Source organism: Dysidea avara, chromosome 5, assembly GCF_963678975.1.
Source record: "Dysidea avara chromosome 5, odDysAvar1.4, whole genome shotgun sequence".
NCBI lineage: Eukaryota > Metazoa > Porifera > Demospongiae > Dictyoceratida > Dysideidae > Dysidea > Dysidea avara.
In genome coordinates this window covers 32,179,414-32,206,678 of record NC_089276.1, presented here as the reverse complement: position 1 = coordinate 32,206,678, position 27,265 = coordinate 32,179,414, and the positions used below count along the sequence as shown (strand labels likewise).

The 27,265-nt window shown below is 36.7% G+C and overlaps 2 protein-coding genes across 4 annotated transcripts in view; both read left to right on the top strand.

Moving 5' to 3' along the window:
* LOC136255676 (uncharacterized) overlaps nucleotides 1-27,265 on the top strand; it is a 77,510-nt gene that overhangs the window by 46,087 nt on the left and 4,158 nt on the right. The window lies entirely within an intron of this gene.
* Nucleotides 350-26,916, top strand: LOC136255677 (uncharacterized). Of its 3 annotated transcripts, none has more exons than XM_066048490.1 (3): nucleotides 350-667; nucleotides 17,405-17,595; nucleotides 26,779-26,916. In XM_066048490.1, exons 1-3 carry the CDS (start codon nucleotides 619-621, stop codon nucleotides 26,884-26,886), a joined length of 348 nt encoding a protein of 115 aa, XP_065904562.1. In that variant the 5' UTR covers nucleotides 350-618; the 3' UTR covers nucleotides 26,887-26,916. The 3 variants fall into 3 exon arrangements, 2 of the variants coding, with proteins under 2 accessions (XP_065904562.1, XP_065904561.1); XM_066048489.1 differs by having other exon boundaries at nucleotides 17,405-17,610; nucleotides 26,779-26,914; XR_010701038.1 differs by lacking the exon at nucleotides 350-667 and adding an exon at nucleotides 11,150-11,253.

The window sequence follows — 27,265 nt, the reverse complement described above, 5'->3', positions numbered from 1 at the left end:
TAATAATAATATTTAACTACTGGCCATCAGTCGTCCTTGGTGTCATTAATGTATTATAACTTAACTGTTGTAGTGGGACAGACCAAGAGCCATCACATCACAAGATGACAACGCCAGAACAAAAATAACTGACTTTCACCACTTACTACAGTAACTTAATAGTAGCACACAGGATCATGATGGCTATATGCACTGTTTTCAATGCCACAACGTAGCTAGTAGTCAGCTAAGGGTGCGACGTGCTGCATCACATGCCTTCAGACTAGTCTGGCGCGGCCGCCCCTTAGCAAACAGGCAAACTTAGGGGCGGCCGCGCCAGACTACCTCCCAAAAACTGATAAATAAAATTCCCCCGGTGGGGTCCGTAAAATAGACGCACCCTTCTGAATCAGATCGAGTGAATATAAAAATCTCTGATTGGGAACGTCAATTGATCGAGTACGCGGTCGTGTCGCAGCCGAGACTTTAGTACAGCGATTTTCGCCAACTAGACGGGAAACCAGGAACAGCTGCCCATCTAACAGACTCGGGGACGCGAACGGACTTGCTAAGCTACTTAATCTCGCTGCTCTCAATCAGTCCGTGGTTGGCAGTCTACTCGGCTCCGTCGCTCTCTGAATGGGGAACCAACCAGCAGTGCCGGCGACCATGACAGGGATGTACAAAGGTATAGATAATATGACATGATGTATCAGTGCTTGATGATGCTTTAGCAGGCTTGTAGCGCGGGTCCTCTTGAAGGCCCCCTCTACGGAAGAAAAACGTCCACAATTTCAGTAAAAAAGTCCACAATTTTAACAACATTTAGTATCAAAAGTCCAGAAATGTCACCAAATTTGGCCTTTTTAGTATCTGTTGTCCGGAGGGCATGCCCCCAGAGTCCAGACACCCCTAGTTTCAATATACTTCACATGCCTGATAGCTATAAACGTTCACCACACCACATAAAAGGTCCACTTTTCATCTGAAGAACCTACCCAGTTAAAAGTCTGGCCACGTCCCTGTTTAGCAGAGAGATACAGTAATACCCCTTTCATATGATCACTTTAAACCAGCCACATTCAACCCGGGTTAACGCATTCATATGACCACCATAACCAGCTTGAACCTGGGTTGAACCCAGAAGTCATAACCGAGTTCAACCCTACAAAGGAGTAGGGTTGAACTCGGTTTTAACTCAGTTTATGGCTTCAAAAGCGAGTTGTGGTTTTTAATGAGTACATAAAATGCATAGAAGACAATTATCACTCAATGAATACCATCGTGTGATGATTGCGTGTGAACAGAAACTGGTGGGTTGAATGTGGGTCACTCATCCCGGGTTGAACCCACTTTTGGGTGGCCATATGAAAAGGGTGTTACTAGGTATGTTTTACTATTTTATAGCTATACCTAAATGAGTACACTAACTAGTATAGTACAAGCATTTTACACCCCTTCCCTTCGACTACCGGGTGGCTCAGAGTCTAAATTTTCCGGGGGGGGGGGGTCAGCAATAAGTTAAAGATCTCGTAGGAGCTACTGAAAATCTTAATAGAAATCTTAAAATCTTGAATCCTTGCTTGTAAAATATTCTGTATTCTATCAGTAATTTTCGTTTTCTTTGTCTCACGTGACTTCAGATTATGAGACCTCGTGCTTTTCCTCGTGTTCTCTAGCACATGTTTTGTTGTGTTCTACTTTTCCATCAGCTAACCTAGGATTAAAAACAGTGAAAATTCCGACTGAAACAGACTGAAATTGATACCGAAGATGGAAGCAAACCCAACGACAACCTCGACTCTGGCCGGCGCTTACCCTTCCGAGCTCGAAGCCAACAGCAAGCCGCTCGACACCGTGGAACCCACTACTATTCATGGAGCCACAGTCTCAGCCACAGTAGCAAGGATTTCTTCAACATAATTCATTATATCTCTTGAGCCCATTGTGGTCCCACCACAAAAATTTTATCAAACATAGACTATGACCCAACCATTATTCACAAAAGAATTCGAAAAATTTCAAGCAGTACTTTTCAAAATATAAGGGATTAAAATTTTCAATGAAGTACTTTCGAACCATAATTAAGTAGATATCCCATAATTTAGGGATCACTGGAAAGGTCAATCAACAGTCTTCCATCACTGAAAAGTGTGTTTAAAAATATTTACACAGTACAAAGTTGCAGTTGATTTTGTAACTAGAGATGGACCAAATTTTCATGAAATATTCAAAATATTTGTGGTCATAAATCAGAAACTATGGAATGTATGGAGCTAAAAATTTACATGAGTGTAGGTACTACAAACACACCAAGTTTCATCAAAATCTGAGAGGTGACCCTAAATTCCTTGTTGATTTGACATGGAATGACCCATACGCGAACGAAAATGAAGAGCAGCTTTGAGGCTTTGTCAAGAGAATTTGTGGGAAAAAACACGATGGTCAAACTATAAAGCAGTTTAGGAGATACTTCTGCGCATAATATGTTGGTAAAAGCGGTTTGTTTAACAAGCGCTTCCTTAGCAGTGCATAGCAACGTAATTGAACGAATTACAAAAATTTCATGAATTATGAAATACGAGAATTAGCTAGTATTATTGCACAACTCAAAACTACCCTATTGTAAAGTAGTAATACATAGTTGGTTAATTCATATGCTATCTATAGTTAATTCCAGATAAGTTAGCTAGCTGAATGGCGCCTGGTTTTTAGAAGTAGCACAACATCAACTTGTTTCATAATAATAAGGCAGTTTTTTCCATGGGATAAGAATTATTATTATGTGGCTGAAGTATTTAATTGTGGGTAGCCAAACCCACATCATTTGAGGGCTCCATATAGCATAAAAACTGATGTCGGCCCATTCTAAGCGATTTAGAAAATTTTCCTGAACAAAGAAAGAGTGAGAGAAAGTAGCAAACTGTGCATGCTAGCATTGGGATTTATCCTTAAGTTGAGTTGATTGTGTCAGTGCCACTGCACTGGCATGACATTGCACTACTATACTGCCAGTATCAAGTAGTTACTATCTGTTGGGGTAGAATGACACTTGCGTTGTCCAGAAAGTGAGTTAACAGTAAGGACATTTTGTTTTTGGCTTTGCTGATTCTAATTTGATGAATGTAGTAAACAACCACCTGCGAGACCACAGGTTGCTAACTATTTAGTAACCCTACCACAGGTTTCTATTGGATTTAGTAACCTCAGACATCAAAGGAAATAATAAAACATTGTTTCTGTACATTATAACGTTTCACCCTTAATGGTTGTTACTAATAAATAAAATAAATAGCTAATAAATGGATGATTAAGACAAAAGGTAGTTTTGATACTCCATATCAAAACTCATGTCAAATTAACCCATACATTACAATTTTCCGTAAAATATTATTATGCGTAAAATTAGTGTACAGCAGCCTATGGAGGTAAGTTAGTTTTAAGTTACATTATTCATCATAACTCTGGTTCTGAAGGTAGTAGCAAAATTGTTCGGCCGCCACTGCACACATAACACTCCTCTATCCAATGATAACAAAATTTAATCAAAGCTAAAGTGTTTACAGGTTGCAAATTTACAACAAACCATGGTATGTAGCAACTTACGCAACACAAAATCCATTGGAGAGCAAGTCACGAATTTCGTGTTCTAATGAAATAGCGACATCACACCATTACTATGGTGATTATGAATTTTGTTCAGGCGGAATCGAATAGAGCAATTCATAAGGAGTTGAATGATATCAAGTTTTATAGTATTTGATCATGTCTAGTGCTTGCAAGTATTGAAAATACAAAATGATGTAAAATGTATGGAGTTTGTATTGGAGAAATTGAAAAAGTGATCCATCCATCCTGAGACCGTTCAAAGAATCAGAGTGTAACCAGTCCATTTCATGATCTAAGGGCAGAAAACAAACAAAGGACACTGGTAATGTACAATATTGCTGATAAAAAGCATACTGGCTGTAAACTTGATTTTGTCATTTTTACCATTTTGACTTTACAAACCCCAATAGCATGTTTTGATATGCTTTAGTTGACAAACTAGCTACGCCAGTTTTGAAACAAAGTGTACTATCCTGCTTGTCTGTAAAAAGATATGCCAGTGGTCTACTTCATGATGAGGGTAGTTGGTAATACACTTTAAACAATCTTACAGTACGATTAGTAGGGACCACAAAGGTGTAGCCCACAAAAAACATCACCCAAAAACCAGCCTCAATTTTCCCTGACGCTGATGAGGCAGTATTGGTGAGGTAAAACTAAGCCCAAACAAGCTTTCAAATTGACTTGAAATGCTTTCAACAGGTTGCTATGGAATTATTTATTAAACGGAATTTTCTATTGACTGATTGCCGACTGACTGATGCCTTCAGACAAGCGTAACTCAATGACAGCTAAGGCTATGGGCTTGATTTTTTCACTGTTCGACATCCCTTCAGCCTGAGAGGTGCCTTTTGGCATACCACAGTACGTACAATGCATTCTCATGGACTTACCAGTGTCCTCCTTTGTGTCCCATTCATCTTTGCTGACAGCAAAAGTGTTGATTTGGTGGTAGTACGTGATGGCTTTCCTTTGTAATGGAAATCGTCTGTATTTCCATAGTGGCTACTTTGATTGCAGAGTTGCTTTTTGAACATTTCTTGATTTGTACTGCTGTGTAATGGGTTGAACATAGCTAACAACGAAGTATAATGGATACTTCACTTTTCAGACAATAATTGATATAGCTGGGATGTGCAGCATCATTTCTTTCTTTTGATGTGGTATGCGTGGATTCACCAGTCATAATAAATATTATTTAACAAACAAGTACTGGAATTTCAACTAGAGTAGGGACCATAGCACATCGATAAAAGTACTGAAACAAGCTGGAGTAGTGTACGATATTATATCACAGTAAAACAATAAGAAGTGTTATATCCTTACTGTGCATTTCCGTTATGGTTCTTGAGCACAGTAGGGATATAACACTTCTTATTGTTTTACTGTGATTATATATCTTGCACTACTCCAGCTTGTTTCAGTACTTTTTATCAATGTGCTATGGTCCCTACTCTAGTTGAAAATTCCAAATTTTTTGTGTACTTGTATCGTCTGGTCTACTAACCCAACTCTCAGTCAAGTGGTGATAAAGTAGTAGGATGTAGCTACCCCCACTATTTGTAGCCAAGAGATATGTCATTGGATAAAGTTATACTGATCATGTGAGCAATTTTACTGCATGAAAAAAGCTGTGATAGCTTTTACTCAGACTGGATTATGATGATGTAGTATATAAAGACAAGAATACAGGAATGGATGGTGGATGTGTCTGTTGCTTTTGTATATGTGACCATCTTAGCAAAACATGCCTAGTCCGCACAATTTTCCAAGTTTTCTTTTGTTGTCTCAGCATTATCTACATGCATGCAGTGTCCAAGAAATTGGTTAGCAAAGTTTCAGCCTGTTGTGGTAGTTTTGGAATTGTAGCACTAAACAGTGAGAATAGCAAAGAGATTGATTTGTGCAATGACTATATATGCTGAAAATAATCACAGCCATTTGCATTGATCTACAGTTGGCAAATCAATCAAGGTATAGTTTTAGCCCTGTAGTTATTTGTGCATACATGTATGAAGATGTTTTAAATGAATAAATGGTTACAATTTTGCTTACATCTATTGCATAGTAAGCATATGCACATGACATGCATACCATAAATCGGGAAATTTTTGACGTAGAAAATTTTCGTCCATTAAATTTTAGACGCTACATATTTTCATCGCTTGTATAATTGACAAAAAAAATTTTGATGGTATAACTAGCTATACATTAATATTTGTATGCGCAAGTTATCTGTATAATATAGTTTAAAATAATTAGTCATTTTAATTTTCGTCAATACAGCCAGCAACGAAAATTTTTTTAACGACGAATTTTTCCTGATTTACAGTACCGTTAGCTACAAAAATAATAAATAAAAATATTCAAACTCTTCATGAGCAGGTTACACTGTTAAAAGAGATGTTACTGAAACACCTTTCAGGGAGGGTGTCATAGCAGCCATTTACTCTAGGCTTCTCTCAGGGTGTTCTGTTGTTACACCTGTGGGGTTGTTCTGTTACACCCATGAGATGTACAATGGTACTTTGAGATTTTTTTTAAAAGTGTAAATGCTCTGTTTTCTATGCTACAAGCACAAACACTAACAACAATTTCATAATCATTATTCATGTCATTACCACAAGAACATACAAGGATGATAGAAATACATACATTCAGTATTTTCCACTCTTCCTACTGCTTATGGTTTTCAGTTTGTATTTATAATGTAACGAGTAAGCATCACTTTTGATTGTGGGCTTCAAATTACAGCTACGTATGAATTGAAGAAATTCTGCAGGATCATATTAAGTGCCATAAGAAATGGTATACTGACAATGTAACACATTCCAGGTTAATCCCATCTCACTGTAATTAACACCTGTGCATGACTCATGCTGTACATCTTAAGTACATGACTACATGCATGAGATACATCAGCTGTATAGAGTCACATGTAAGCTTCTGTTGTTCTGCCTTCTGCATTATATGATTTATTGATATTTGCATGTGTAATGATAGAAAACATACCTTTGTAACCTCCAGTCTACATGTTTATATTTTGACTAGATGGTGAAGCTGAATTGTATTAATATTGCTATTAGTCCACCTAGATCTTTAATTGATGGGTGTGGGTGCGAACTTATTGCGAACGAGATCCCTTGTGAACTTGCAGATATATAGCTAGTATATCTCTTAGGCCTAAATTCCTTGTTTCCCATCACTGTCCGCATCAATTTTTAGGTACCCACACCAAATTTTAATTATTTGATTATAGATCATGTGAATGTACTATTTCATGCTAGAAGAGGGCACAGAGTAACCAAGTATCAAAGTAACTGCATCAGCCACTGATTAGCTGTGCATATAATCATAGCAGAAGGGTGGTAGTCCTGTTCAACAGGGTATATCCTGGCAGTATTCAAGTTTGAGATACTCTAATAGAGTAGTCAGAGACTACTACAAGTATACAATTAATAATCAATAATCACCTTCTGCGAGCATCAGTTTTTGTTCCATTGGGTGACGGGAAACAAGCAATATAATAATGATGGCCTTATACTAGTGCCAGGACTAAAGCACTTCCAAAATCCAGCTCTGAAATAAATCTGTGGCATCTATATATTGCTGAAAGACACCTCAATATTATGGTTTCATTGTATGGATGAAGAAAAAGACAAGCAACCTGATTGAAGATAAAAGAAAAGGCACGGCGCAGAGGGCCTACACTCGTCGGAACCCCAAAAGGCACATGCCACTAGTGAGTTTGTTATTGTAGCATAAAATGGTGCCCATGCACTGCTGCATTTGGCCTCTAGCCTTGCAGCTATAGTCAGTGAGGTAAGCAGTGAGGCAGTGAGACTAAAATTCGAGTATTAGTGATTTAAAAAAATTCTATATTCAGTCACCTGTAAGTGTTTTGTTATATTTAATGCTGTTTTATATATTATATGGACTAGTACTATTCCGTAAAGGTGATTTTGTTGCGTAAAATGTCTCTAGGATGATTTTTAAATGCAGAATTTTGGGTGGCACAAAATTTTTAGGGTGATCCCTACTTAACCGGTATTACCATACTGTTTGATTTTCAAAACCAACTAGCTAGCTACAGTAAAAGTCCAGCCATGCCAATAAATGACTAGACTGGACTCTGTAACACATTACTAACGTATAGCTAGAAGCATTACGTAATAATATTACTGTGCATCAGGTAATATCATTACTGCTTCTTTACATAATAATATTACTTTTTTTCATCAGATTGGAGACATGCATTCATTACACCCATTCATAACAAAGGTAGTAAGTCTGACCCAAAGAACTTTTACTTACAATTATTTTTATTTACATCGCTAGTCTAGCCAAATTATGCACCACCTGGATCATCACCACGTCTACACAGTTTGGTATCCATGCTAATCACTCATGTGAGACACAACTGCTCCTGACTCAATGTAGATGACTTTGCTAAATGCTAAATCCGCTCAACATTCACTATATACACGATGATGCTGCATTCTTAGACTTTAGCAAAGCTTTTGGCAAAGTCTCTCACCATCACCTCATCCAAAAACTAGACTATTATGGAATAAAAGGAAATTTATTAAACTGGTAGTTTTTTTTGCATATAATCTATCCCAAGAAGGTTTGGTTGAAGGCATGCATATTCATCTTGTTTAGTCACCTCAGGTGTACATTGAGGCTCTGTGCTGTGCTGGGACCAATTCTTTTTCTTCTGTACATAAATGATATCCACGATAACATCAAGATACAGAGATACACCTTTTTGTTGATGATTGCTTAGTTTATACTGATACTCACACCATAGGACCATAGTACACTTCAACAGGACCTTAATAATCTAACAATCTGGATGAAGAAATTGGCATATGGAATTCAATGTTGCCAAATTTAGCATTCTTCGAGTAGCTACAAAACATCACATAAACACTCTATTAATGGTACTACACTTGTAATGTTTCTCAACATCCATATTTAGGTATAAAGCTAGACTATAACTTGGCACCCTCACACACTAAACATAACAAAAACAGTCTTCCAAGATACCTTCGTGAACATAGCTACAAGCAACTGATTCTACCAAAAATAAATGAATGCTACATTACTGCTCCACCATATGGCACCTACATATACCATCATAATTCAATCAAACAACTTGAAATGATCCAACATAGGGCTGCACAGTTTGATACACACAGGAGCTTATAAGTGCCGGAGGCTCAAAGGAGCATAACACTCAGGGTATAGCTGTGTTCCATCTTTTGCTAATGAAACATGTCCTTATAAAGAGAGCAGTAATTTCCTGGGCTGTACTTGGTTATGATATGTTATCAGGTGCTAGCAGTTAATATGCAGCCATAGAGTGTCAATAATACTGGTAGGGTAATTAAAATAATGATTTCAACATAGCTCTGTTTCTGGTCCTCAGTACAGCACAGAGAGCTTACAAAATATATGGTTACTTAGTTCATTGTTAATTAAGAGTTGTTCAGGCTCTTTTTGTTTACAAATAGCAAGCAAGTACTTAGACTCATCATGGCTTCCTTTGAAAGTAAACAGCTTGAAGGTTATGATGCAATAAACCACTGAGTAGCAGTGAATATAGGATGAATGCCCTACATGGACTTGAGGTTTACTTGAGGTGTAAGTAACTAGTCAAATGTTGGAACCACTAGTATCACGCTGCTTCGGCTCTTATAAGCTACTGATACAAATAACCCATGGCAAATAGCATCACCACATTATTATACGTACACCAGTTAATAAGCCAACTCTACATGACCGATGAAAGAATAGTAGATTAATCCAGCCTTTTATTCAAATCAGTAAACACTTTACTAATTGTTCCTCACTACTACCTACCATCACCATCTCTTCCAAATACTGGAGCTAATTATTTCTGACTGTCAAGCCAGATCAGAAATAGAGAAATATATCTCTACCCCCAAGGCAATCCCCAAATGGAATCCTCTTTCTTATCCTGAGATTGGCATAAAGATATTTAAGTCACACTTACTTACTTAATTACTTACTTAATTATATTAGCGGGATACCCTTATTGAAAATTACACAGAAACCCAAAAAGTAATAACTATTGCATACCTCGTTACTTTAGTAACACATTATTCCCAACACTGTATTTTGGGAAACTGCTGATGCAATATCCTGTCTGTGTTTAATTGTAATTTAATTTTATAGCTTGTAGTATCTCAATTCCTTATACACAGGTTGTTGTTCCACGCATTGTACAGATCTTGACAGTCAATAAATTGGTTGTCCTAGACTGAGTTGGAGTTGAAGGTCCCTGGAATTATACTAGAGTAGCCTGCCATTGCTGATCCAACTAAAGGGGTAACCTTCCATAAGAGTAATACGAGTATAAGCATGTACAAAGGCAGTTACATAAACAACTCACTTATGCCTCACAGTTCATTACAAATAGCTACAAGGAACAAATTAGGAATTTTAAGTTTGATTAGGAATCATAGAAATAAAAAAGCAGTAAAACAAGGGAGATCACCTATGCAAGGGAGATCACCTATGCAAGGGAGATCACCTACACCTGCCGATATATAGTGGACATTTAATCCATAATTCAGTCTCTATTATAGGGTTTAAATGTCCACTAGTATATCTGCAGGTGTGGGTGACCTCTCTTGTTTTACTACTTTTATTTTTACAATCCCTGCATCCAAAGCAAGAATAGCTCCAAGTGTAGTGGCCTTTACACTTCATTTAAGCTGCTATGTTCAGCTCGTTACACAGCATTACAAATAATGAAGTTAGAAGAACAACAGTATGAAAAGCATCTCTGCAATCAATCCAGTCACTATGAAAAATATGGATGATTTCTGTTTATTACAAATGCAGAAAGAAGCCAAAGTACACTGCCGCAAATTGACACATTGCCATGTCATTATCAGTGAAAAGAAATGGGACACAAAGGAAGATGAAGGTAAGTCCATGGTTCATGCACTGTGTGTGCGATATGCCAAAAGGCACCTGTTGGGCTGAAGCAACATCTAAAAGCTGTCTGTAACAGTGAAAAATCAAACTTGTATAGGCCTTAGCCGTTAATTGAGTTACACTTGTCTGAAGGCATCAGGGTGACACATCATGCAGTATGATAGACAAGTACTGTATAGTAGGGATCATGGAGGTTACTACTACCTACTACCTACTACTACCTACTACTACCTTCTCACTACTACCTACCATCACCATCTCTTCCAAATACTGGAGCTAATTATTTCTGACTGTCAAGCCAGATCAGAAATAGAGAAATATATCTCTACCCCCAAGGCGATCCCCAAATGGAATCCTCTATCTTATCCTGAGATTGGCATAAAGATATTTAAGTCACACTTACTTACTTACTTAATTATATTAGCGGGATACCCCTATTGAAGAAACCCAAAAAGTAATAACCATTGCATACCTTGTCATTTTAGTAACACATTATTCCCAACACTGTATTTTGGGAAACTGCTGATGCAATATCCTGTCTGTGTTTAATTGTAATTTAATTTTATAGCTTGTAGTATCTCAATTCCTTATATACAGGTTGTTGTTCCACGCATTGTACAGATCTTGACAGTCAGTAAATTGGTTGTCCTAGACTGAGTTGGAGTTGAAGGTCCCTGGAATTGTACTAAATTACAAGTAACATTGGACAGTTAGTAATAAATAAAAAAAGATTTAAAATTCCAGAGCAACTTATTAGTGAAAACACTTTTGGGCTTGATTTTCCCTAACCAATGCTGCCATGAAGGTATTGTGAGGCTTGTTTCTGGTCAATATTTTTTACAAGAAAGTGCAAACCTCCATGGTGATCCCTAATATGTGACTGTGACTGGCAAAACCAGTCTTATCAGTATAGTACTTTTAAGTATTTAGTGTGTTGTAGTTCATCAATGGTTGAAGTGATGTGTACCAAATTTTCACACCAATTCATTATCTTTCACTATGCAAGTAGCCAACAGCTAAGTTTCCTGCTAGTTTTTAACTCGAGGTTGACTGTATCAGGCAAACTCCAATAGGGGTGGGGAGTGGAGGGGAGGGCAAGAGGTTGTTTACAAAATTAAAGAGCCAAATTATGGGCCATTCAGGTCTGAAAACTGTACAGCACAGGTCTTTGTTCAACACCACGGAACTGTATAGCCACATACAGCCATATCCAGGTTGGCCAGAGCTCCATTAAGGCCTCAGACCTTTTGTGCAGCTCACCACTGGGCTTGGGAAAAGCAGTCAGCAAAAGAAGACCACCCAAGCTTGGTTTATTTTGACAGTGAATTTTAGTAGTGTATTCATGTATAGCTTTGTGCTTGTGGTGAAAAATCAAACCTGCTGTCATGGGTGATAAGACCGGTGTTCCAGATCTAATCACATATACATTACACTGTACTGTATGATAATGGTGGTGGTTTGGGCTTACTGAAGATGAGTAAACTAGTGAATACAGCACAATGGTGATTTAACATTTGGTCCTGCAAACTAAGTATCAATATAATAATCACTACAATACTGTGTATTAGGAATCATGAAGGTTTGAGCTTTTCTGGCCAAAAAACCAGCCTCACAATACCTTCATGGTGCCTAGCTTGGTAGTATTGGTGAGGTATAAGCAAACTCAAAAGTGTCTACAGAATGGCCAAAAGTGCTTCCGATAAGTTGCTATGGACTTTAAAAAAAGTGTTTAGCAGAATTTCCTACTGACTGACTGGGGAGGTCACCTACACCTACAGATATACTAGTGAACATGTAATCCCTAATTTAGTCTATACCCAAGACCAGGACTGAATTAGGGATTAAATGTCCACTAGTATATCTGCAGATTAGGTATCCTCCCTTGTTTCATTACATTTTATGGCTATGATCCCTAATCAGACTGAAAATTCCTCTACTTGTTATGTTAGAATTCGTACACAACTGCGTATATCAGGAGTAAAAGGACCAGGTCAGCTGTAGACTGAAGACCAAAAAAAGGTAACTACCAGCTGACAATATAGCTGCCCTCCACCAACTATATCTCTTTATTTATAACTACACATACTTAGCTAAGTAGCTTGCTACACTACTTCTCTGAATACTGTGACTGCTATCTAGATCTTGACCGTTCTATTAGAGTATCTTGATCTTTTCTTGCAAACATTGTCCCATAAAAGTGGGGGGCATGGCCACTGGCCCCCTTGTCTCTACCACCTATGGCATATACCAAAGGGTATGTTTTATAAATATATGAGAGTTTTTCTGTATTGTTAGAGCAACACATGCTAATGTGTACATCGCAGCGTTAGGCCGGTGATGTGTACAGCTTCATTTTGTGGTCACATCTTACCAGCATAATTACAATGATGATAATAGCAATAAACAATCATCATACGATATGGTAGTTGGTACTGAGCAGTAGGGATCATAAATGTTTGCTCTTTTCTGCAATAAGTATCAACCCAGAACCAGCCTCACGATATCTACATGGTACCTTGGAAACATTGGTTAGGTATTATGTCAAGCCCAAACATGTACATGTGACCCAAAACGTTTCCAATAAGTTGTTACAAGATTTGAAAATATATTAAGTTGAATTTTCTACAGCCTGACTGACTGACTAACTAACTGACTCAGGGGTGGTGAAGCAGGCCAAAGAGTTTATTTTTTTCATTTCAGGCAATCAATAGTTCATCATTAAAAGAAAAGAGTCATCGTTTGTGATTCAAACCTATTAAAGCAAACAATAAAGTCTGAATACAAGCCTCTGTGACCTGCACAGCAATAGGAGCCTTGGCAACTGGACAGCACAAACTGGAATACACAGAATTGCAGATCATAACAGAGAGAAGCTTGATTTGTATTCCATCACTACACCATAAGTAAGACCATGTTTGGCACTCAAGAGCTTGACCAATTTCTTATAAATGGTGGTGAAAATTAGAGGAGTAAAGAGACATTCTCCCCATTGTTGATATTCCACACCTCTTCTCTCTATCATGACATCTGTACACAAATTGGAGAGGCTGATTTTAGGGCGCACTAGGATTAAAAATTCTGACATCAAAGTATAACCTCTTCAAGTCTGCCTCCCCAGAAACTATTAGCTACAATGTCAAGACTTGCATTATCATCATGGCTGGTTGTTCTGTATTGAAAGATCTCACCAGAAAGTAGCTGGAAGTTGGCATGGCTTGTAGCATTCCTATCAGATTGTTCTCAAAAGGTGGCTATAAATGGTGTATTATCTTCTCCATGTTAGGCCAATGCTGTAGTACCTCAAGGGTCCATTCTTGACCTTATTGATGTAGCATGCAGATGGTGTACAAAGCCAACTTCATTTATTTGCAGATGATATAGAACCATAAACTTTCTTGAACCATAAACTTTCTTACAATGCTATAGCAGGACTTAAACCAGTTATCCAAGCAGGCTAAAACTTGCCACAATTCAATATTTCTAAATGTAACATTTTATGAAGATTACATCTCAATAGTTACACTATGACACTCAATTAAGGTCAGTGAAGGAAAATAAATAACTTGGGATCTGAAAAACTGTCATGGCAAACTTACACTTTCATCAAAACAAATCAAACACTGGGATTCCTACAAAGAAATCTAAGAACTTGTTCTACTTATTTGAAGAACAAGCGTACGTACAAACAACTAGTGCTTCCACTACTTAATTATTGTGCTCCTATCTGGGACCCTCACCATCAAATAGACAGAGTCACTGTGATGCAAAGCAGCAAGATTTGTCCTTAACAAGCTATGGACTAACGATAATAAAGATAGATGCTAAACGATTTGAAATGGCCAAAACTTCAAAGTCATTGCAAAATATCTTAGAATGATCCTATTGTAAATCAGCTCCAAGTAATACCTAAATAATATTTATCCTCACCCGCAAGATGACATCAACCAGATCAAATCATCCTTGTAAATTTTACCACATTCAATCCTCCTGTAATAGGAAGAAAGAAAACATCTTTTTCATGCATGCGTAGCTCCATGGCCCCTTCTCCAAGCACACCATTTTTGCATTATAGCTGTCTGCCAGGTAGGGTAGGCCACACAGCAATTTTTTTACAACAGCCATTTGTGAGATATGAGCGTTCAAAGTTTCGTTTTAATTTCTTCGTTTTTCTGGGGCTATGGGGGCTTTGATTTATTTTTGCATGCTGCAAAAATTGCAAATGTGTAATTTGATTGCCTTGATCTTTGGTAAAAATGAAAAGCATATAAAGGTGGATTCATGTACCAAGTTTGCTGTGAATCTGATAATCTGATAAATATCCAAGGAGTTATGAATGTTTATTCATGTAAAAAAATGATCAAACTTCTGTCACGGCTAAAAGGTAAACCGAATATAGGAATAACTTGAAAATTGGTGTGTACATTGGATGATCATCATAGCAGTGCCTTTTGATAGTTTGAATAACACTAGAGTTATAGCTACAAAGTTGCAAAAACCAAACAAATGTAAAATCGTGGGATTGAGATACTCTAACAGAGCAGTCACTGCGGGGTAAAAAAGGTGTACAAAAACTTACCAGAGTTCAAACCAGGGACCTCCATACCTAACACCCACATTCTTAACCACTGAACTACTGCTGTCTTGGCTGATCCCCTATCTATAGGCAACTACTATCTTGGCTAATAATCACCTAGCCAACTTTGTAATAATACGTTGCCCTATTAGAGCATTCAGCTATGTTACAATAGTGCAACAAGACACCAGGTTGAGAGTTCAGCTATGTTAAAGACCTGTAGAGAGTTCAGCTACATTATAAATCATTCTGTAGAGAGTTTGGCTACATTACACAAGTCACCCTGTAGAGAGTTCAGCTACATTACAAGTCACTCTGTAGAGAGTTCAGCTACATTACAAGTCTCCTTGTAGAGAATTCAGTCGCATTACAAGTCACTCTGTAGAGCGTTCAGTTACATTACATGTCACCCTGTAGAGTGTTCAGCTACAAACCAATCACCCTTCAGAAAATTCAGCTGCATTACGAGTTACTCTGTAGAGAGTTCAGCTACAAGAAAGTCACCTTGTTACAAGTTACCATGTAGAGAGTGCAGCTATAAAAAAATTGCTGTTGAGAATTCACCAAGTTTCCTGTAGAGAACTCAGCTGCAAACAGATTACTCTGAGAGAGTTTAGCCACAAGTCAAGCCCTGTTCAGCAATATTCACTGTAGAGAATTCAGTTACATTACAAGTCAACATTCAAAGAGTTTTACTACAAGAAAGTCACCCTGTAGAGAGCTCAGCTATATTACAAGTCACTCTCTGGAGAGTTCAGCTACATAACACCCTAGTGAGAGTTTGTGGCTACAAACAATGCACCTGTAAAGAGCTCAGCTAAGTTCAACTACATCGGAAGTCATTCTGTGGAGAGTTCAGTTTTTGCCCTGTAGAGAACTCGGCTATATTACAAGTCACTCTGTAGAGAGTTCAACTGTTACCCAGTAGAGAGTTCAGGTACTTTAAAAGTCACCCTGTAGAGATAATTTTACAGTTCCAAATTTCAGTAGGTATCAAGAACAAAACCATAAAATTCAAATGGACATATAAAATATAAACAAAAATCTGCACTCTTCTTCATTCCTTTAGTAAAGAAAAAGACACGTGAAAAGAAAACCCAAAAAGCCAGACATACACTGGCTTTGAGGTATGCAATTGCAAAAAAGAAGTGATATCTACTCCCAAACAGCCAAGCTGTGAAGTGAAAAAAGGATGTGGCCCCCAAAATGCCAGGGTGCAAATATGTGAAATCCAATGAAATGGCTGTGATGGTAGGTTAATGACAAAAAAATATAATAATGACAATTCAGATGAATTTGGTGTTGAATCCTAGTGAAAATTGGAGGAGGCAACTTTACCTGAATTGTCATCATTAAAATTTTGCCATTAACCTACCATCACAGCCATTTCTTAGCTGCCACATAGGATTTCACAATGGCCATCACTTTTGAATCAGTAATTGATAGTTGGGGTGCGCAAATTGTCCATATTCTTTGCAGTGACTGGATTGATTGCAGAGGCACCCTCCTATTGTTCTTCGTTTGTAGCGGGCTGAACATAGCTAAAAGCAAAACGTAATGGTCACTTCACCTCCAAGTCAGTAATTGATTGCTGGGGCATGCATTCAGATGAAAACATCAACTCTGGTGCCATCCTTTCTTTTGATGTGGTATGCGCTGGTTCACCAGTGATAATAATAATTATTGTTACAAAAAAAGTAAACAAAAAGGGAAAAATTTGTAATTTTAAGTTTGATTAGGGATAATTGAAGAAAGTAGGGAAACAAGGGAGGTTGCCTACACCTGCAGATGTACTAGTGAACATTTAATCCCTAATTCAGTCACTGGTAGCTATAGACTGAAGTAGGGATTAAATGTTCACTAGTATATCTGCAGGTATAGAAGACCAATGATCCCTAATTGAACATAAAATTCCAAAATTTTCCTTTTACTTGTACATACTATAGAATGATTAAATTTGCTATAACACTCTTTTTGGAAAAGCAACCATGGAGCCATGCATGTGTGAATATTTCATTTTTGTTCTGATATATCCATGGTGTGGCACCAGCTTTTTTAGCTGCATATCACATCCTGGTACTATGTGTCTTGATTCAGTTCTGATTTAACATGAATTTCTCACAAAACCATCTCTTCAGCAACCTAAGCATAAGCATCTCTAACAATAATTAAAATAGTTACAGTTTGTAACGTGCTTCAATCTTTGTGTAAATTAGCCCTGCAATTTAAGTTAAATGTTTGCAATAGTTGTTGTACTCATTATCTTCTCTACAGATCTACCACCAGCTTACACTGATGTGAATGAGAATCTACCAGCATATGATGATGTGTGTTCATCTAGTTTATATTCAGCTAATATACCACCATGCGATGATAGTACCCCACTTACTGTTGCTGTTGCACCATTGTCCACTGGTACTGCTGTACCTATAGTGACCCAGAGCTCACCACCAGCATCACGACAAGTTTGTAATAGTCAGGTCAATGTATGCTTAACTGTTGCTATAGTACTTTATCCACAATTATTGCTCTTCATTTTGGACCAATCCTAGACTTTACGTGGGTCAGATTTCTCTGATTGCTATTCTGAAACCTGTATAACTTAGTAATACTAGTATAACTTAGTAATACTAGTATAACTTAGTAATGCTAGTATAACTTAGTAATGCTAGTATAACTTAGTAATACTAGTATAACTTAGTAATGCTAGTATAACTTAGTAATACTAGTATAACTTAGTAATACTAGTAGAGGTTTCATATTGGATAGGGTCAGAGGTTTTTTTAATGTAAATACCTTTATAAAGAGCATTATTACTAGTGTAAAAATAATTCTAAAAATTAAAACATGGGAATAAAGATTGCTGAAAAAAGTAAATAAACAAGAGTCAAACAAACCAGCATGTTAACATGCAGAGATCTGGTAGAAACTAAGGAAAAACACATTAATCAGGGGCAGATAAGTACTAAGAATGCTTCTGCATAAATGTTTGAGTCCAAATAGAGATATTAATCTCTCTGTGTTTAACATGCTGGCTTGTTTGACTCTTGTTTCTTTAGTAATCTCTATTCCCATATTTAATTATTTTTACGTTAGTTTGTTTACTTTCTATTAATCCATTTATGGATAGCTAGCATGATAATAAGAGGTGCTGGTGGTGCTTGATATTACACAGTACCAAACATGTATATCAAGTTAGTCATCATGTACAGTAGCTGTTGAGTATATAGTAAGCTAATATTATCACAGTTAACAAACACCAGTGTATTGTTTCCTTATGAATGTTTCCTTATGAATGTTTCCAAATGAATGTGTTAAATGAATGTTTTCAAATTGTTTTCAGAAGGGTATCCAGAATGTTTTTAGAAGTTTTCAGAATGTTTCCAGAATGTTTTCAGAAGGGTTTCCAAATGAATGTGTTAACATGGATACTTATTAACACATATTAACACGTCGGTTACCCTTGCAGAGACCAAGTCAGAATATCAATGGCAAAGTGAACCTACAAGAAGCAAATTTACTTGAGAATGGGTGTTAATATTACTAGGTCATGGACGTGAAGAAAGACATAGGAAGGAAATTATTTAGTTTGTATCTCCACAAAGTACTCACATTTTACTCTAGCCCTGTGGAAAAAAAACATAGATGACCTCTATTATGAGCCACTACCATGGTTCATGATGCATGTGATTATGAGTGGCTGTGTGAGTATTTAAGTCCCTCCCTAACTTGTTTATATATATCCAAGCTTAAAGTGAGTTTTTCTAGTAGTTTGTAATTTTCTCTGGATCTGCTCGGATTCCTATCTATTGATGAAGAAACTTCACTAATGTGTGGTTGAATTTCATCATGGTGCAGGGTGACATGTACTCCTGTGGGGTAAAACCAGAAACAATCCATTTGGCACACAATGCCTAAAGAATTCTCTTCACTCTCTTCTGAAGTAATTCCAGAGCACTTGTGATGCTAAAGCTAATTTGTTCAATCAAGCAATATCATCCAAACAGGGTTACGAATATTGTAACTGTAAATTCTTTGGAAAGTGAATTTTGCCTGAAACGCCCACTATTGGCATTGAGTAGCTTTGGCACCTGCAAGTAAATTTAAAGTTTTACCTACTTTGGGGATCAGGTATACTTCTCACAGCACTTTCATTTAGCTTTTAAGTTTGGATGGCCCTAGACATTTTGGGACTACTACCATCCCAGGATATCATGGTGTGGGTTCATCAACCTTAGAAACAGACTCCTAGTACTTTTTGGACTTTTACACAAAGTAATAAGGAAGAGCATGTGGTTATGCATCATCTTTAATTTCAATCAAATATGCTAATCCCAATCCTTGTGTGTTACTTCTGTCATCAATTGGTGGCTTTGTTCTACCCTGTGAAATGGCTTGAATCATCAATATTTTCACCTACATAGTACTAACTTCCATAATCTCAGGGTTGCACTGCACAATTCACTCAAATGAACATTATACTCTTTACTTTTATATGTATGTAAAGATAGACTGAATCATGTTGTACAACGAAGCAACATTAATGTAGATGAAAATTATTTTGTTTCCCTGCAGCCATTTCTTGACATTTGAGCTTTTTACCTTGTTGGTGTGACAACAAATTGGTCCTTTACATCAATTATTGCTCATAGCTTTGCAAGTATTTATCGATTAATCTGTGCAAAGCTGAAAAGCCATCTGACCATCTGATCGTCTACAATTCTGATGGCATCCATTGATTTTCTCGCCAGCTGATGCATGTACAATAGGGTTTTATGCATCAAAATGAATGGCTCATCATCTAAGAATACTGTAGCTTTTAAATGAAACTTCCAGCTGCCATTGTTCATCATTCACAGTGTGTTGAATGCATGCAAGGGTGTAGATGTAAATCACACTGGAATTCTAAACCATCTTTGTTTTTTTCTTCTATGCCGTAAGGGGCTATGGGAGCTTCGATTTATTTTTGCACACTTCACAAAAATTGATATAAAATGCAAATGTGTAATTCGATTGTGTCAATCTTTGGGACAAATGAAGTTTGCTATGAATCTGAAGGGGTTATGAGCATTTATTCACATAAAAAAAGATCAAACTTCTTTCACGGCTACAGGGTAAACCAAATATAGGAATACCTTGGAAATTGGTATGTATATCGTAGCAGTACTTTTTGATGGTTTGTGAAAAACAATAGATTTACAGTACAAAGCTATAAAGCAAAAACCAAACAAGTGTAAAATCGCTGGATTGAAATACTCTAATACAGCAGTCACCGCGGGGTAAAAAAGTGCACAAAAATGTGGAAAAAAACTTACCAGAGTTTGAACCAGGGACCTCCACACCTAATACCTGCACCTTAACCACTGAACTGCTGCTATCTTGGCTGATCACCTTCTGCTTCATAAATGAAAATTCTAGTTTAAATCTGCTTATAAACAACATTTATAATTGTTCTAGAACATTCTATGTATGTTCTATTAGAAGTCCTCAAAATATGCTCTCTATTAGAGTAGTAAAATAATATTATTAAATATTGAAGCAAAGCATGCAATAGATCTATGTATCAGCGGAAGTTCTAGATTATTCTAGAACATTCTATGTATATGCTCTATTAGAAGCCTTCAAAAATGTCCACCCTATTAGAGTATTACAATAATATTACAACTAAAGCATACAATACAATACAATACATTTATATAATAAGTCTGTCTTCAATAATCATCATTGCGTCTGTATACAATGCTGGGTGAAAAAGTTGTGAAATCAAAGGTGGCGGCCAAGAAATGGCTGCAACGATGTCAATGCTGATAAATTTTAACAATGCACACAGCCATTATTAAAATTTATTAGTACAAGTAACTACACCAAAACAATTTGGAATTTTCAACTAGAGTAGGGAACATAGCACATCGATAAAAAGTACTGAAACACGTTGGAGTAGTCCAACACATATCTCATCTAAAATGGCGCTGCACACTCCAGCTATGTTAATTATCGTCTGAAAAGTGAAGTATCCATTACGTTTCATTGTCAGCTATGTTCAACCCGTTACACAGCATTTTGAATCAAGAACTATTTGAAAAGCACCACTGCAATCCCCACATACTGAACAAAATGGTGCCGCATACCCCAGTTATATCAATTATCGTCCAGATGAAACGTGAAGTATCCACTACACTTTGTTGTTGACTATGTTCAACCCATTACACAGCAGTATGAATCGAGAACCGTTCTCTGTTAACAAAATAGCCACTATGAAAAATACGGATGATTTCTGGAAGCCATCATGTGCTACCACCAAATCGACACTTTTCACTGTCAGCAAAGATGAATGGAACACAAAAGAGGACACTGGTAAGTCCATGAAGAATGCATTGTATGTACTGCAGTGTTTCAAAAGGCACCTCTCGGGCTGAAGCAACGTTGAACAGTGAAAAAAATCAAGCCCGTAGCCTTAGCTGTTATCAAGTTATGCTTGTCTGAAGGAATCAGTCAGTCAGTCAGTTACTTACTCAGTCAGTAGAAAAATCCACTAAATAATTCTTTTTAAAAAATTCCATAGCAACTTGTTGAAAACGTTTTGGGTCGATCTGAAAGCTTTTTTGGGCTTATTTTTACCTAACCAGTACTACCTCATTGTCGTCGGGGGAAATTGAGGCTGTTTTTTGGGTAACTTTATTTTGTGGGCCACGCCTACTCCTTTGTGGTCCTACTATACAGTACTATCGCAGGCTGCACCATTTTCACAGCTTGACTGTTTTGCGTGGTATGCATAGCTGGAAATACACATGCTATAGGGCACCATAATTGTGTCCAGATTCTGTGTTATAGCCCCCCAGTATTACACTGTATTATAGGCTACTTCGATGAGTGTTAGCTGATACTTAGTACAATTTTTATTCACCAAGTTAAATTTACTGAAATAACTATATAGGGCAATAAAGTCTTGCACATAGGGCAGGTACTAGCACTTTTTCTCTTTGCTTTGTATCTTTACTACCTCTCTTGCTATAGCTGTGGTGAGTATATATAGGGAGTACTGCAGGAGTGTATAGGTGTTCTGTTAGTATAGATTATGTAGGCTAAGATATGGGCTATGGGATGCGGAACTATACTATGTCAATGCCCTGCATTATTTTACTACAGCAACTTTGGCAGGGGTGTAGCCAGAATTTTGGTGATGCCAAGGCCTAGATACATAACACTGTCACTAGACAATATAGAAAAGGCAAACCTTAGTGTGACTGCTCTATTAAGAGTGTCTTGATCTTTTAAAGTAAGCTTTCTGCTAAATACATACCACCCATGAAAATTTTGAACATTTCTACCCTCTAAAATTGAACTTTTGGTAGTTTATTAGAGTGGCTACAATCTATATATATAAAGCTGAAAAGCCGTCTGTCTGCATTCCATTTGAGTCCACGCATTCTTCTTGCCAGTTGCTGCACGTATCAAAGTAGTTTTGGCACCAAACAAAGCACTCATCATCTGGGAATAAGCTAGCATTTAAATAAAGCTTCTAGTTGCCGTCGTTCATCATTTACAGTGTATTTAGTGCAAGGGTGAGGAGCAAAAATTCACCTGAATTCTTTCTGTAAACCGCATGCAAACTGCTAGTAAACACCTATTCCATTCAACTTAAGCATGCCTTTATAAACAACATTTAAAGACAGTGTAACTACAAGCGACATACAGTGCATGCAGTAGAGTGTTAAGCTTGAAACTGGTAGGTTGTGAGTTCAAATCCCAGTTGTGTCACTATTTCTCAAACCTTTTGGTTAGGCATGAGGCTATTATGCTCCAAAAAATTGAGCATTATGCTTTTGAGCAGTGCTCAAAAAATCACCTATTATGCTTTTGAGAATTGCCCATTATTCCCAATATTATGCCACCATAATTGGCTAATAATAATGCACAATTTATTGCTGTATCAGGCCATTTTCATTGATGTTTAAGTTTCAAATAATCTTGAATTCTTTAGCTGGTTGTTGTATTAGAGTATTTCATATCAACGTGACTGCTTTATTAGAGTAAATAATATTCAATGACTGTTCTATTAGAGTTTCTGACTGCTCTATTAGAGTATCTTGATTTTTTTAATGGAATTGTGCAATCTGCAGATTTTCCTACTGTTAAAACTTTATACAATCACCTCAAAATGCTAGCATAATTACCTATTATGCCTGAAATTCTGCTGGCATAATCGTCGCATCCCTACTTTTGGTTACAACTTTTTTTTCTTCAACAACCTTTTTTGCTACTACTTTTTTCCGTTTCGGCAGCCTTTATGGTAACAGGTTTTCTGTTATATGTTCTTTTCATGCTATTTTTCTCACTCTACAGTGAAACCTACATAGTAAGGGCACCTTTTGGACTGACCAAAAAATGTCCTGATTATCACGGTTTCCATTTTTCAGCTCAGTTTACATGGTAAGGGATACTTTAGGACCATTACCAAGTGTCCAGGTGTCCTCCATTGCATTGGTTGATAATAGTTAGTAGTAGCTGTACAAAGGTGATGACAATAGGTTATAATAGTCAGTAGTAGCTTAATCAAAATATCATACAGTATATAGTAATGCTGTAAATGTAGGGAGGTTAGAGGTGATGACAATAGGTATAGGTTGTAGTATCACTAGGGAGTGTAGTATTGTTGCAATATGGCACCTTCTGCATTGTAGGGTAGGTACCAATAAATTAATGTCTTTTGTGGTCAAGATATTGTCAAATGATGCTCCGTGTATAGCCTGCATAATAGGACAGGTACTACTAGAACTGAACCATCCACATTGTTCACACCTGTGTGCTATAGTTTAGCTCCATACAATTTTTTTATCCATAAATTCTTATGCTCACAGTTTTTCGGCACTGGCACACAGACTCATCATAGCGACTCTTATAGCACTTTTGTAGTAGGGCAGGTGAATTGCCAACATAGTGTGTTTGTCCAGTTTCTAGGTAAAGCTTCTTTCACACTTAATCTGCAGCTGTATAAAATTATACTGCTGTAGAAAAGAAACAACGTAATTGCATGATGCATGGGCAGGTACTACTGTGCATCTGAAAAGTGATAATATTACTGGCACCATGCAGATACCATAGTTTACACTGAGGAACTGTGTGTGCAATTGCTTGACCTCGCACAACTATTTCACTAATCCTGTTTACATCCTTTCACTCTAGATCTAGATCTGCTTAAAGGATCATACATTACCTTAATGATACGACAATTAATGATAATGTTTAAACACTTGCGTGGGGTTTGTATGGCAACAGTTATAGCTATGTGTCACTACAACATTAGTGCATAGCATACTGAAACTGTGCTATGTGTACACCACCTGTCATGTAGGTATTGCCTTAACTTGCATGTAGTTTAACTAACCCTGCATGTTGTTCATTATTTCACTATACATAGTTAAAAGAAGGCATAAGGATCATGCACTAACGTGCATGCTATACGCAGACACTATAACATTTATGCTTGGCCCAGTTCCCAATGTATTATTAATTGTCCTGCATGTAAAGCAGGTTTCAATGCTTTTGTTTGTTCTTTACAACATGTTAAAGGCACTGGTAGGGACATCTCACTAAGTAATTGAACTACATTCCTGTCAAAACCACAGACAAAACAAACCTCATATTTTTAAAAGTAAAAAAAAATGCACGCTACATAGCTACATGGTGTTTAATGCTTGGTGTCTGTTTCTGGCATTAAAATGTTTATAGTCCTGTATGTAGGGCAGGCACCAATGCTAGCTACTGAATATTTGCCTGACTGCTGTATTAGGGTGACTGTTCTATTAAAGTATCTTTATCTGGATGTTTATGTAGCAGAGACAATTATAACACCAGATGTTTGTCAGGCTAATAGAGCTGTTTGGAAGTCCTTCAATTCATTTCGTCAGTCATTTAATATCTGGTATTTAGCACTTCAACACACATGATTTGTGTAGGTAGACTTTCCTAACTCTCAGTCTAAATCCATAACAGTCATATTGTTGACATGCAGTTTATTCATTGGGTTACTTGGGACAGCTGATTAGCTGCTGTAACAACAATCACTCACTCGTGAAACCACATAGAATGTCACCTGGCTATTTTATTAGGCTATGTGTACTTATTGGATTTGCACAAGAAAATGATTTCAGAATTGGTCAGTGGGTCGGCTTGAAACTGATAGCTGTAAAATTCACTAACTATAGACAACAGCTTTATGGCCTTATTTCCTGTACTTGTGGCATGTACATTTAGTTGTTTTATTGAGATGATGAATAGGAAAGAATGTATGGCCAAGAAAATAGCAATAATATTAGTGCATGGCTCTGATGTTGAAGTGGCTTTTTCTGATGACTAAAATAATTGGCCATGCAGACTAAACTCAGTTGATGCTAACAGGTTCCACTACCCTTATATGGTGATTGATATTTACATTCATCTGTTATGAAATATGAATACTCATCATTAATCTTAAACTGTATACATATTGAAAACTTTCTACCAAAATCATGTATAAAAATACTCACTGTTATTATTAATTAGCATGTCTACAATCTTGCAAAATATCAGTCTTTAATCAAAAAAAATATTAAGGGGAGGGCATCCAATGCTTTGCATGCTTATATGCCCCTCTCATGTTGGACCATTATGATGAATTGTCAGACCAACTTTTAGTATGGCCTGACACAATCTCAGAACATTTCAAAATAATGATAATTGTCTGTGTGTAGTGTATACTCCGGCCTGGGCCTGGGTTCTAGCTATGCCCCTGAAATTTGGTGGTAAATATAGTTTGAAAATACATGAATATTGTATTAATTGTGTCTATAGCTTCCTGCACAATAGTCATTACTTCAGTATTTTAATATATTATTACTTTCCAATAATTGTACCATATTATACATACAAATTTTCGAGGGACATAATTTTTGTGGATTTTGTGGTTACTTAGCTGTCCAAAAATTCTTCATCCTTAAATATTAACGATTTATCAAGACTATCTCTATGCTAAATAACAGATAGCCCAAGTAAAAACAAGTGATCCACAAAAATAAAACCCTGAAATTGTCAATCGGTGAAAATTACATATACATACCACAAAAATTTTTTGCGTATAATTATGGAAAACTCCTTATAATATAAAAGATACACTTCAATGAAAGGTTCAACACTTAGCTTACGTATGTATCACTATAAATTTGGTACACTGAAATACTGTAACTAGGGCAATAGAGTCTTGTATGTAGAGCAGATACCAGTGCTGGTTAATAATAAAATTTTCCTTTAAACTATACAAAATTTCAGAAAGATCATATAATTTTTTTGTATTTCCTTGCAGTTTTGTAAATCGGATGAATTAAAAAAATATTAAAGAACCTTGTGTATTACTATTTCTAGAATGCCTGGCTCAAGAGAAGAATTTCACTAACATGTAATCTATTCAATGCATAGAGAAAATTAGAGAAGGGAGTACTGATCTTGAGCTACTTATGCATACAAGAATTAAATAATATTATTGTTAATAACACTGTAGTGTGGTACACTGGCTTCTTGGTCCACATGTCTTATGTCATCATATATGTTGATGTTTCTTTAATTGATATACATTATAAACATAATAACATTATAATAATATGCTGATTCTTTAGGTGGAAGGATGTCCAGAAGCCCAACAAGAGAATCCTTCCAACTACAGGAATAATGCTATTGTTGCTGTGATCTTTTGTTTTCCAGTAGGGATTATGGCACTAATATAATCCTTTAAGGCAAGTAAATGTACAGCAATTATATTGCATCATATGCTAATGCAAGTTACATTAATTTATATCTTATGAAAGTAATTATATGTAAATACTACTCACAAAACCATACACACTATGCAATGCAGCACTGCATGTTAGCACATGTGCACATGCACTACTACACAGCTACTAGTAGGTCTGAGTCAAATATGCTCAAAATTTTGCCCAAAACACTTCAGTGTTCCCATTATGCTTGCATTATGCTCTTAGGTTAGTACCATTTCTTACAATTATCTTGGAAAATTTTAATCAGTAAATGCTCTATTAGAGTATTTCACTACAAAGTGACTGTTCTATTAGAGAGTATCGATCTATGGAGCTATATACAATGCAT